This window comes from Oryza glaberrima, chromosome 2, assembly GCF_000147395.1.
Source record: "Oryza glaberrima chromosome 2, OglaRS2, whole genome shotgun sequence".
Classification (NCBI taxonomy): domain Eukaryota; kingdom Viridiplantae; phylum Streptophyta; class Magnoliopsida; order Poales; family Poaceae; genus Oryza; species Oryza glaberrima.
In genome coordinates, this window is record NC_068327.1 from 15,661,676 (window position 1) to 15,674,606 (window position 12,931).

General features: G+C 38.0%; 1 protein-coding gene across 6 annotated transcripts; it reads left to right on the forward strand.

Moving 5' to 3' along the window:
- The first annotated feature begins 1,745 nt into the window (after nucleotides 1-1,745).
- Nucleotides 1,746-12,691, forward strand: LOC127761713 (protein MICRORCHIDIA 7-like). Of its 6 annotated transcripts, none has more exons than XM_052286036.1 (20): nucleotides 1,751-2,237; nucleotides 3,290-3,367; nucleotides 3,496-3,530; nucleotides 3,616-3,694; nucleotides 4,282-4,374; nucleotides 4,501-4,585; nucleotides 5,234-5,309; nucleotides 5,476-5,604; nucleotides 5,957-6,055; nucleotides 6,145-6,246; nucleotides 6,741-6,899; nucleotides 7,002-7,097; nucleotides 7,992-8,142; nucleotides 8,277-8,388; nucleotides 8,499-8,569; nucleotides 9,041-9,480; nucleotides 10,213-10,310; nucleotides 10,850-10,925; nucleotides 12,011-12,133; nucleotides 12,275-12,691. In XM_052286036.1, the coding sequence occupies exons 1-20, from the start codon at nucleotides 1,868-1,870 to the stop codon at nucleotides 12,341-12,343; spliced, it is 2,541 nt and encodes an 846-aa protein (XP_052141996.1). In that variant the 5' UTR covers nucleotides 1,751-1,867; the 3' UTR covers nucleotides 12,344-12,691. The 6 variants fall into 6 exon arrangements, with proteins under 6 accessions (XP_052142002.1, XP_052141996.1, XP_052141997.1 ...); XM_052286038.1 differs by having other exon boundaries at nucleotides 1,757-2,237; nucleotides 7,992-8,043; XM_052286040.1 differs by having other exon boundaries at nucleotides 1,760-2,237; nucleotides 7,992-8,043; nucleotides 9,071-9,480.
- The last annotated feature ends 240 nt before the right edge of the window (nucleotides 12,692-12,931 follow it).

A 12,931-nucleotide genomic window follows, 5' to 3' on the forward strand; every position in this document is an offset into this window, starting at 1 on the left:
GTTTTTTTAATGGAGATAGTACTTTCATCCGAGTGCCCTATAGAAGTCTGTGTCCATCTGTGTCCAATCCATCATCGTTGTACCCGTATTCGGCTCTGAAATACGTGGACCCACCTCTGAAGAAAGTACTGGGTCGTGTGATCATTTTCGTGGATGTACAGTGTGGCCCCACCACCACCTTCCTATCCACTGTTCCATCGTGGGGTAGCGTAGTACTACTACTCCCTGCGTCCCCAAAATATTACTCTCTCTATCTATCATCATTATGATAGCTATATTTTTAAATTAAGAAAATTATTTAATAGGCATATTTCAATCTAACCATCTATCATCTTAATAACTTTCTCGGATTTAATGAGAAAATAATCTCATAGCTTCTAATTTCTCATATACTTTATAGCAACAAAATTATAACCATTTGAAAGTAAATTTAATTTTCAATCTAATGATATATTTTTTTAACAAATAAAATTTATTTTATATTATACTAAGTGTTGGCCAAATGTTTTAAAGATTAAATCTTAAAATACAAGCACGTATTATATTATGGGATCGAGGGAGTTAGTAACCTAGTAGAGCTAGATGGAAATCACCTAATCCAACATCACCTAATCCTATGTGCATACTATCTCTGTCAAAAAAAAAAAAAACTCTATCTGTAAAAAGAAGATGGGACAATGAATTTGGACTATCCTTTTATTCTTTCATTGTTCTAGGAGAGATCTCCTCCTAAGTTGAGTTTTTTTATGGAGAGAGAGTATGAATCTAGATATTGGATTATCTTCATCCTAAAATATAATAAATTTTAGCTATAAATATAAATAAAGAGAGTAATACCCATCTACTTTTAGATTATTGTATTCTGGTCATAGACTGAGGAAGTACTCCCTTCCCTTCGTCCCAGTGTATAAGCCAAATCCATCTAAAATCTCTTACTCCCTCCGCCCTATGATATAAAAAATTTTGAGTGGATGTGACATATTCTAGGATAATAAATATGTCGTATTAGATGTGTTATATTATCTAAACTTATACTCTCTCTATCCCATAATAGAAGGGATTTTGAGTTTTTGCTTGCACTGTTTGACCACTTGTTTTATTCAAAAAATTTATGCAAATATAAAAACCGGTAAGTTGTGTTTAAGGTACTTTGGATAATAGAGTAAGTAAAAAAAATAAATAATAATTCTAAAATTTTTTTTAATAAGATAAGTGGTCAAACACTACAAACAAAAACTTAAAATCCTTTATATTACAAGACGAAGGGAGTAGTATATTTTAGGACGGACAGAGTAGCAGGAAGAGCAAGGTCAATAGTGTAGCCCACTACTAGCTCTAAATCGTCTATAGCCAATGTAATAGCAATTTATAAAATAGTTGTTTACTATACTATTAATACCTGATCCCACCTGTCATATATACACTACGTCTTAAAGTCCGTGCTAGAGCTGGCTACAAATCTATAGCCCGCTGCTCTTCTCTCTCCTTATTTATCTTTTTAAAATATGTTTACAGCTTGTTTATAACCTGATATTGTACTTGCTCTAACAATAGAGGAGTAGCACACGCCAGTGCATCGCCACCGATGTGACCCATCAATGCTTACGCCTGCCCGATTCCCACGCCACGTCTCGTCCATCTGACCAACCCTGTAGTACTCCACGTCTCTATGGCGTGTCTCTAGTTCTATACCCTCCTCTGCGTCTGCCACGTGGGCCCCACACCACGAGCGGCGCGCCTAGGCCGCCTAGCTATACTACAACTCCTAGTCCTACTACAAAGCAGAGCACTGAGCACGCCGTCGCGGCTCAAGCTTAGCTAGTACTACTCCAGTAGTAACTGCCGCTTCCCTTTCCCCGTTCGCCGCATGGCACCGGCCGCCGGTGAGCCCAGTGCAGCCGCGGGCGGCGGGGAGGGAGACACCGAGGCGCATGCGGTGATCGACGTCAGCAGCAGCGAAACCGACTCCGACCCCGACCCCGGCTTCGGCGGCGCCGGGAAGAGGCCGCGGCGTGTGGTGGCAATGGCTGGCAGTGGCCGGGAGGCGGAGAAGAGGGCTAGGATTCTGGCCGCCGCCGTTCCACCGGGATTCCTCGATCCGCTACCGCGGCCTTCTGCCCCTCCTCCTCCTCCTCCTCCTCCGCGCGGGAGGAGGAGGGTGACGAGGCAGTTCTGGAATGCCGGGGACTACGACGGCAAGCCGGACCTGCTCGGCGGCGACCCTACGCTGCGATCCGGTACCGAACAGATTCTCGAAGCTTCTACTATTACCCTAATACTACCTTCGCCGATGTTGCTATGCTTCCAATGGATAGAAACGGAGAGTATTGTTGCAGCTTGCATAAATCGACTACTTGCTTCTTCAATGTTCATGCAAAAGTACTGCATCAAGTTACATTTAACCCATTGTCAATCCCAGCCCCAATATAGCGCTGTGCTACTGCTAGAGAGTAGAGAATTAGATTATGGTGGTGGTAAAGCTGGAAAAAAACATGCATGGATGGACTAGCTTTTCAGGGATATATTCTGCTTTCTGCACAAAGTTCTAATCTTTGTCTATACTCTCTAGTTCTTTTCACAACGTACCTTGATGCTCTGTTTCTGTTGCATGTTCTTCTGTGTGGGAGTCAACTTTGTTTCAAGACAGTATGCTGTTACAACCAGTGTTGTGGATGACGGAATACGGATGTCGGACGGAGAGGGTACCGTCAACGATTAATCGGAATATGGACGATTAATCGGAATTTGGCGGAAATTTAACGTTTTGTGCAAATATGTGTACATAGCTGATAAATAGCTTGTTTTTTGACAGATAATTGCGTATAAGTACATATATTGACTATATACATACTATTTTCAAATAAAACAAGCATAGCATAAAGTGTAGGTCTGAACATTCATAGTGGTACACCAAATACTGATAGGTTTGGTTTGCAATGCATAAAGGAAATATTGAAAGCATGCCATACGGTATCAACAACACTAAATTAATCCCAAGTAACATATCGATTACTCGGAAGAATCGTAATTACGCCTGGTTAGTCGGCTGATTAGTCGGAAACGGTCGTTTTTTTAGTCGCTAATGACGGCAATTATGCATACTGGAACGATCAACAACCACCGTTTCATCAAAACGTGACGGAGATGTTAGCGTCACCGTACTAACGTCCGTATATACGGCCGTATCAACCGTTATCCATAACACTGGTTACAACACCGGATACATTGCTTTTTCTGCTTATAGTTGAGATACATTTGTTGTTGCTCACTGAGATTTTCTGGTTGTCAGATTCGGGAATGGACCACATTCGCGTCCATCCAAGATTTCTACACTCAAATGCAACGAGCCACAAGTGGGCACTGGGGGGTACGGTCTATTTTTCCCATTTCAATTATCTACTACCGAATATATGCCCATGCATGCAGCCGACCATAAGTTCGCTAACGTTGGCAGCAACAACTTTGTTAATGTATGCTCTTTACTAACATGTGCAGCATTCGCGGAGCTTCTTGACAACTCTCTGGACGAAGTACGACTTGACTGAAAATAGAACATTGTTTTTGTTTACTGTGTCGGTTCCTCTTGCTTACTCAGGCAGAGCATTTCTTTAAAAGGTTGCGAATGGAGCTACTTATGTGAACATTGACATGTTGGAGAATAAGAAAGATGGAACTCGAATGGTGTCTGTGGAAGGTGAGAAACTATCTTGCTTTGCATGCATGGGTGTTTAGATTTATTTGACACAAGTCATCAGTTTTCGCCAAACCTCTGTTGTGAATCAAATCCATCTTCTACATTGCTTAAAACTGTATCTATTTCATACCCCCAAGGTTGAAATTGATACTTCCTCTCATCCCAAATGTAGGTCTTTTTTGAACCTGGACACAATAATTAAGAAAACAATCAAATGACTTTGTTGCTCTTCATTTATATTGCATTGGGAAAGTTGAATCGCTTTATTTGCGAGAGATATCATCTAGGAGTATTTACCAAGGGCAAACAAGGAGGCATAGTTGAAAAGTTGAGTAGTATTTAGTAAAGAGTTGAGAAGGCTAGAACGACTAGGGTTGTTCATGTTCCATTTTCCAAAACCCTGGTTTAACATGCCACATGTGACAATATTGAGAATTGAATGCCAAATTTCAGTTCATACTAAACCCTATTGCATGTTACATGCTAGAATTGGTTTTGCTGTCCACAGTTCTAATGAAATCGTGTTATTTTAGATGCTTGTAAATGTGTATATCATACCTGAGGTTTCATTCTAAATTGATTCATAGATGATGGTGGTGGGATGGACCCAGATAAAATGTGGCATTGTATGTCTTTGGGTTATTCAGCAAAGAGCAAGGTGAAAGATACCATTGGACAATGTAAGTTTTGGTAGGATAATTATTTAGCCATTTAGCCATTTAGCCATATAAATAATTGATCTGAATCCACATGCTTTTGTATCTCTATCAAATGTTGTATTTTAATTTGCTCAACTCACTCATCAGATGGAAATGGGTTCAAGACAAGTACAATGCGACTCGGTGCTGATGTATTAGTCTTATCACGTAGTTGTGGTAATGGCGGAAGAAGGTTATCTTCTGTTACCTTGAATACTGCAAGATATGTGTTATTCTGATTTTTTTTCTACCATTTTCCATATTATCACTCCTCCATTCAAAACCAAAGCATGTTTCTGAATATGTCAACTCAAGCTTTCCTAGCTTGACAACTAATAGAGGCAAAAGTACTTTGACAACATAAAGTTTTTTATGGTTTTAGGCAGCATAATAATATACTTTTTTTCTTGTGGCAAATATTAATATGGATGGTATAGTTCTAAGCTCAGGATCTACCAGAGAGTGCAAAACTTTGTTTGGCAAAATCCTGAATGTAAAGTCAGCAACGTTTCTAACTGTCGCGTCTTCAGGATGATGGTCGCAGGTTTTCACTTTTCAATGTCACCAAACCAATTTTTCTTTAAAGTAATGTGTCTCAATATTTCATCATCATCTTGGCCAAGTGATATATAATTATCTGACTGTCGAGGTTAGAACATGGCAAGTTCTTTCTATTCACTGAGTACAATTCCAGTAAATATTTCCTGATAATGTGTAAACAGTAGGTTCCTGTCCCATTGTGTGAACACATTTTAATCTTGACCAAATTATGTCTCGTATATTTTGTTCCACATGGACAAGATGCTGATCCTTTTCCCTCATGACCTGGTTGGCATAAAAGGCGCACACAAAGTATTGGCATGCTATCTTACACATTCCTGAGAGAGACCAGGAAAGATGATATTATTGTTCCAATGGTAAGCTCAATTTCATCTTGTGTTGTTGTATCAATTTTACCATTTTACAGACTGGTTCCTTTGACATCAGTTAAGTTAGCTGATTGAATCAAAACTCTGCAATTTTAGTTAATGTCTTCCTTTATTCGTTTTAACCACAGCATGCATGATGTTTGTATACTTGCAGATTGATTATGAAAAGGGACAACAATATTGGAAAAGGATGATGAGGACAACATCGATTGACTGGCAGACAAGCTTAGCAACGATAATAGAATGGTCCCCTTATTCCAGTGAAGCAGAACTTCTTCAAGAGGTTTATGTTATGTTATGTTGTATTTATATTATATTATTTTATTGGTTCTAAATGCGGATATAGCTGTGTTTTGAATGTGTTCAGAATAACTTGTTCATTGTTTGCAGAATAAAGGAAAGGGCACAGCTTTGCAAACAAAAACATACATTACCAATGTAGTAAAACCAAGTTACTGTTAGATTACGCGACACATTGTTGAACCTGGCATATCATAAAAATAAAGTACTGATCGTTGTTGCTGATGTCTCTTCTTTTCTTGGCTTAGTTCCTTAAATGATTTTTTTTCTCTGTACTTTGTTACCGTTGTCCTCATCTTCTCTTCTGTGTGTCTAATGGCTTTATAATAGTACAGTTTAGCTCAATCAAGGAACAAGGGACTCGGATTATTATATACAATCTATGGGAGAATGAACAGGGAGAGTTGGAGCTTGATTTTGATACTGATGTAAATGTGAGTGCCAACTAATAATTAATGAAGTCATATAGCCAGCAACAGAAAATGTGGTTAAATATGAAATTTAGTGATGTTTGAGATGGCAGGATATTCAAATTAGAGGTGGTAACCGAGATCAGAAAAATATCCAGCTGGCAAAGCAGTTTCCAAACTCCAGACATTTTTTTACATATAGACATTCACTGCAGGTAGGTTCCAGATTTACTTTGTCTGTTTGTGCCAAAGCAATGCTCTGAATGCTTTTTTTTTTCTTTTTTCCTGAGGAGGCCTCTGCAGTTAATGTATCAAAAGAAAAAGGAAATTTTAGTTTCAAAGAGAAAAACAAAAAAATCATGGTAAAAAGAGAGAGAAGAAATTGCAGTGAAGACAACAAAAAAAGAGCCCTCTACTCTGAATCATAATTGATATTAGGAATACCATTTAGTGTTGGATGGCTACTTATTTTCTTAGAGAACATGCAAAGGCACTGCATATCATTTTATTAAGGCAGACTTAGAAATGATAACAAGGCTTGGTTGATTGTAGTGCTATTTGCTAATCCACTAATTCTATGGTGAATTTTCTGCAGTAGAAAAGACAGTAGTAAACATATGAGCCATAAATAGTTCATTGGAAAATTTAGCACACTTACATAAATTGTGCAGAGGATATATGTCAACCTGATGTTACTTCCTTTCTGCAGAGCTATGCATCGATTTTGTATCTTCGAGTTCCATCTGTATTCCAAATGATTTTACGAGGCAAAGAGATTGAACATCATAATATTATTGGTGACATGATGATGAAGAATCATGTTATTTACAAACCAGTGATGACTGATGGATTTCCGAGGGATATCGATGTAAAGATTACAAGTTCTGTACCCATCGTTTCTTGTATAGTGATGTGTCAGCATTGATCCCTTAACATATTTTGTGCATGGTTCCTCATCTTTGCATGCTAGATGATGACTGATGTTACAATTGGTTTTGTTAAAGATGCAAAACATCATATTCCCATTCAAGGATTTAATGTTTACCACAAGAACCGCTTGATAAAGGTATTCATTTAGTTATGCCACATATATATTCTTATGATGATGAAAATAAATACATTTTTATTTCTAGCTTCTAAAATGACTGCACATCCATATACCAATTTTACAATTAATGGAAAGTAAATAGATTTGGGATTTGCACATTTATGTTCTATGTTAAATTTCTCTGTAACTCTTATGTTTTAAGCTGATCTATTTTTGGAGTAAAATGCACCATAGGTCCATATGGTCCTGTTGTCAATTGGGCATCTCACTTGGGTTCTTCAAGTTGCGGGCATGTCACTTTGGTTCCTACTTGCAAGCTGCACATATAGGTCTGTAATTTTGTAAAGCAGTGTCAAAAAAGGTCAAAAACCTTCGGTAGTTAAAGATGATATGATAACTTAGCTCAATCTAAACCACAATGTGACCATGCTATCACCTTTTTTTAGATAATGGAAGATGAGGGATACATCTCTGGTGGTCTGGCCTATGCAGAATGCACCCAGCCAATGTTTCACCATTTGAAGTCATTGGGAAACTAATATTTTTTTGTTTGAATAATAAAGTTTGTTTCTGCGTGCCGTTGATTTTCGATGCTTCTAATTGATGGTAGTTGGCAATAGCATTGTCATATTTTAGCTTAAATAGGATTGAGGTGCCACATTTCCAATTAAGCTCAGTGTCAGCTTCTATTGGTACACCTACACATCTAAGGATCTAGATGTGCAATCATCACGTTGAGGATAAATGATAACGTGCCCACACAAGTTTATGGACTTATCGCACACCTTATTTCTCTTATTACGCTTGGTAATCAACTGAATATTTCTTGTTCTAAGCATGGCCATCAGCCTGTCTTAGGTGATTATAACAGTCAGGATACGAGTCTCATCAGAAGTATATATGTATTTTTAGCCTTTCTGGAGAGTGTGGGCTCTACCTGGAATTCAAGGGCGTGGTGTTATAGGTAAGAAATCCTTCTATAAGCCCCTTTGGCACAACTTCTTCATGTGTGGAAAGCTGATACTGGAAGAAGCTGGTGACAGACAGCTTCTCCTTCATAGCCGTAAGTTGCTGCAGAATCAGATTCTGTCAAACAGCGACACTTCAACTTCTTAGTGGAGAAGCTGATGTAGAAATTGTGCCTAAGGGGTCTGTAGGTCCCTTCTTCAGACCATGTGTAATCATTATAACTTGCAGGTGTACTTGAAGTCAACTTTGTAGAACCAGCTCATGATAAGCAGGACTTTGAACGCACAAATAGCCTTGCAAGACTCGAAGCACGATTAAATTTAATGCAGAAGAAATACTGGTTTGTCATGTCGTTTTGCATTGTCCATTTGTTGTCTGTAGGCATACCAGTTCTTTGAAGAATTCTAATTAGAGTCTAATTACCATGGAAAACACTTACTTCTGTTTCAGGTCTGATAATTGCCATCGAATAGGTTATGGTGGCAATTCTGCTAACAGAAAATCTGGGAGAGAATATAAAGGTAGGTAGTGACGCAGGGCTCCCTGCTTGCTTTATTTGGATTACTTGGTTTGGTTAATAGCTTAATATTTGTATTTTTTTTCAACTACATAGTACAAAACAAGATAAACCAAATTGGTTTGGAACTTTAGATAGCCCTGAACGCATGCATGCATACCTTTGAACCTAGCAACCTTAGTTCTTTCTTTTCTTTGCGTTTTCTTTTTGGCAGAGGTTTTCTTTTACACAGTTTTTCTGCATAACCTGTGCTAACAACTGAGAATTTTTTTTTGTTTCATTCTAAGGACATACTATTATATGTTGATTCAAACAAATACACTGGCATGCATGTCAGTTGGCAACTTCCCTCGTGTGTTCATGTTTGTACATCCATTGCCAAACATATGTCAAGACATAGGCTAAATATGCTAATTATATAGTTGATGCATGAGACAATTGCTTTATTAAGTACCCTATTATTTTGTTGGAATAGAGACTTCACCTGAAAATACTCCACACACAGGACCAACATCAGATCAATCTCCTGAAGGCTGTAGAAGTTCAAATTATTTGCAAAGAAAAAGAAGTTTTGGAAGTCCATATTCTGGATCAAGTAATAACAATAGCAAAACTGGAATAACATCCTTGAACACAAGTAAAATAAGTCTTCCTGAGAGCAGATTCTCTTTAAGAACAACAGCTCAGCAGACAGTTGAGAAGACCAAAAGGACCTTAAGATATACGAGACCACTACTGCACGGTCTATCACATACAAGTAATGATAGTGATGCTCAGACTTCAGGCACCCCATCAAGATCAACTTCTCATATTCTAAAGACACCTGAAAAATCATGCCACAATGAGAATACTTTGCCTTTAATTCCATCTAGTGAAGCAATAAGAAGTGAAGGGACAACAAGATATCAGTCAGAGGTATTTGTGTTCCTCTACATGTAATAAACTTTGTTTCTGTTTCCAATATTTGTGGGTATAGTGGTAGTTAAATAAGCTTTATCATGATCTTACACAGTAAGTTGCATTCATAATGGCTGCAACATAGCAGATAGCACAAAGCTTGGATTGGTTTTTGGTAGATCCTTTACTGTTGAAGTGTTTGATTTCCTTTTGGCCTCAGGAACAATAAGATGAATGTACTCTGCACAACTTATCTCACTATGGGACCAAAAAAAAGAAAAAGAAGCAAATGATAATACCCTACCTTGTTCTTTTCCTCCATCTTAATTACATTGGATGACCTCCTTTGGTCATCCTGACAAAAAAAAAAAAAAAAACATACCTTGTTCTATTCCAGTAATTATGTGATGGAAAATAGTTGACATGGGATGATCTCTCATAGTTTTACTTTCTTCTAGATGACTGTTTCAGTAGAGATGACCTCTCACCTTAGGAAGACAGTAACATTCCTCCCATTAAAAGTTAACAAAGTATGTAGTACCAGAAAAAGGAATGCAGATGAGTGAAGTTTAAGTACAGTGTAAATTATAGTAAGAAAAAACTGAAGAGCAATGAGAGATGGTCATTAAAGATGTACTGAATGTCCTAATCTATCCTTCTTTACATTTTGCAAATTTTCCTTGGTTTGTTCTTTACATATCAAGAGCATTTTTTTTTCCTTTTGAGACAACTGATATATATGCTTTACAGGAAAGAAATGTAACAAATAATGGAGATGGACAAACTGTTGATAACCCTGAGACAGTTATCAAATTGTTGACCGATGAAAATTCGTCATTAAAAGAAAGGTAGCTATTACCAGTGCTTCATTCATTTCTTTTTTACGTTTTACTGGCAGTTGTATGGACAATAATAGGCGGTAATCAGTTGAAATCTGAAATCTTAAGTAATGTTGAGAGGTTAAATGTTACTGTAGTTGAATTTAGCCAACATATGGGTGTTTATTCCAGGAACTTTAACATTTGCCACATGTTCCTTTTTATTCCTTTGTTAACATCAGTACCCTTTTTTGAATTATTAAAATTGTTTCCTGATGTATGATCAGCAGAAACTTGTTTGTTTAATTCAAAATTCATGTAAAATTTTTATTTTAAAATCACTTTATTTCCAAACAGAAGTATATGACACCATTTAATATCAAACCCAATATCATGAAAGCTTGGCTTAGATATTTGGTTTTTCAGTGTTCAATATATCAAAGGTCCTAATCCAATGGATTGCTTGTTAAAGGTTTTCCCCAAATGACACTTAGTTGTTCGCATGAAATAAGATTTGGAACTTAGAGTGATTTTTCCTCTTCATTCTTGTTTTTTTCCCTGTGTGATAGTATCATGAAGATGGAGGAATCTTTGTCAAGAGAATTACATATCGAACGGGACAAGAATAAGTCTCTCATTGAAAGGGTAAGCAATACTAACTTTTACCTGTGGGGCTGTTGGTAGTATACTGTGTGCTTGTCCTGAAATTTTTACTATTTAGCCCTTATTCAAAACTTGCTGCAAAAATGAACCCCGCCAAAAAAGTTCAACAAAAAATGGCCCCTGATCTCTGCACCATCGGACTGACACTGAGATCGCGATGTTGGCATTGACCCTTGCCACGGTGGTGGGTGGGGAGACTGGCGTGGCAAAGGGGGTCAGCACCAGAGGTATTGGCGCTAACCTCCTATTGGTAAAAGGGTAATAGGCTATTCTATACAACGATGCAAAATGTGGTGCAGTGGTGTGATGTCTCATGCTACCAACACATTTATTTTCTTCTTTATCCAAATCATGCCTATATATGCCTAATTCTGACCAGCTAATCGAAAGTATGTTTTATGTTTAGCTAATGTGAACTGTATATTTTTGCAAAAGTAATTAGTACCTTTTTTTAAAAAAAAAACAAAGAATTTGAACATGTGTGTGTATGCTTAATAATGGTCATTCAAAGAAGAGGGACTCATCCTAAGAAGGCCTTCTTTGGTAAAGCAACAAACTACTATAAGGCCTTCTTTGTGTTGAAGGTGTGCCTACTACATTTTTAAGTTATAGGAGGTTAGTGCCAAAGGCCTCGGGGCTGACCCCTTTGCCACATCAGTCAGCGAGCTCCCCTGCCACCACCGTGGCAGGGTCGGTGCCAGCATCGATAGTGCTGAGTACCTCAGCGCGAGGTCGGAGTCAATTTGTGGTTAAAGTTTTTGGTGGGGTTCATTTTTGCAATAAGTTTTTAAAAGGAGCAAAATAGTCAAAACTTCAGCTTGCCATGCGTTACCCCAATTACAGGTTACCAGAATTTTATTCAACTTTGCACCTACTGAGGGCAATTTATTCTTTTTCACTACAGTTTGGTGTAGTGATTTATAGAAACATTTTAGGCGTCACAAAATATACTGACATGACACATGCGATGCGATTTACTGGAGCCAATAATGGCTTGAAGGGTTTGAAAGGTCAGACTGCATTATTTTAGTCTTTGTAACCAAGTCCTTCCATATTTTGTTTTCCAGTTGGAGAATGTTCAGAAGCAACTTGAAACTGCAAACAAGGAGCAAGAAGCATTGGTAGATATCTTTACAGAAGAAAGAGCGCGTCGAGACCAAGAGGTGGAGAACCAGCGGACGAAACTAAAGGTTAGTTAGATCTTAAAACTGTATTGGATTTATTGCGCGAATGTGCCGATCCGATCCGCCTTGTCGTTGAGGATGGCATCACGGCATAACTAAGCTCCTCAGTCGGCATAGCCATTTTTTATGTCGTCTCTGCTGTTCCAGGAGGCGTCGTCCACCATACAGAACCTGCTGGATCAGCTGAATGCTGCCAGGAGCTGCCGCAAGAACTAGAAATGGAACGAAGAAGATCAATTACCTCGTTGGTCCATTGTGGCTATCGCCGTAAAATAAGTTTCCCTTGTACATGTTAGAATAAGCTATATATGTCCCAGATGGTTAATTGGTGCTAGAACAGCTAGCTGTTGGTATGTTTTATGTGCAAGGTATGCAGTGCTGCATTTTCCAGTGCTAACAAAGAAGGGTGAGTCGACCACCACTCTAAACTCGAAAGTGTGGGAGATCGACCATATCGGTTTCAGACCTTCAGTATCATTCGATGCAATACTTTGTCTAAACTTGAGCAGTATGTAAAACTGTAGTTCTAAAACTCCTATCATAATGTTAGTCTGGTTAATCTTATATTTTTACGAGTTCATCTTGGTGTGTATTATGTTTCTCGGTATTATAATTGTCTTCCGTGTTGATACGCACACATGCTTTTCCTATGAAGTCCATTTTTTGGTAGTAAATTTATTTTACAAAACATTAATCATGAACTTGGTATATACATGATCACCAAAAGCTTATGTGGAATATGAGGTGATGAACCGACCGGTTAAAGAAACAGAATTGTAGATGTAGGTGTTGACGCAGTAGGTG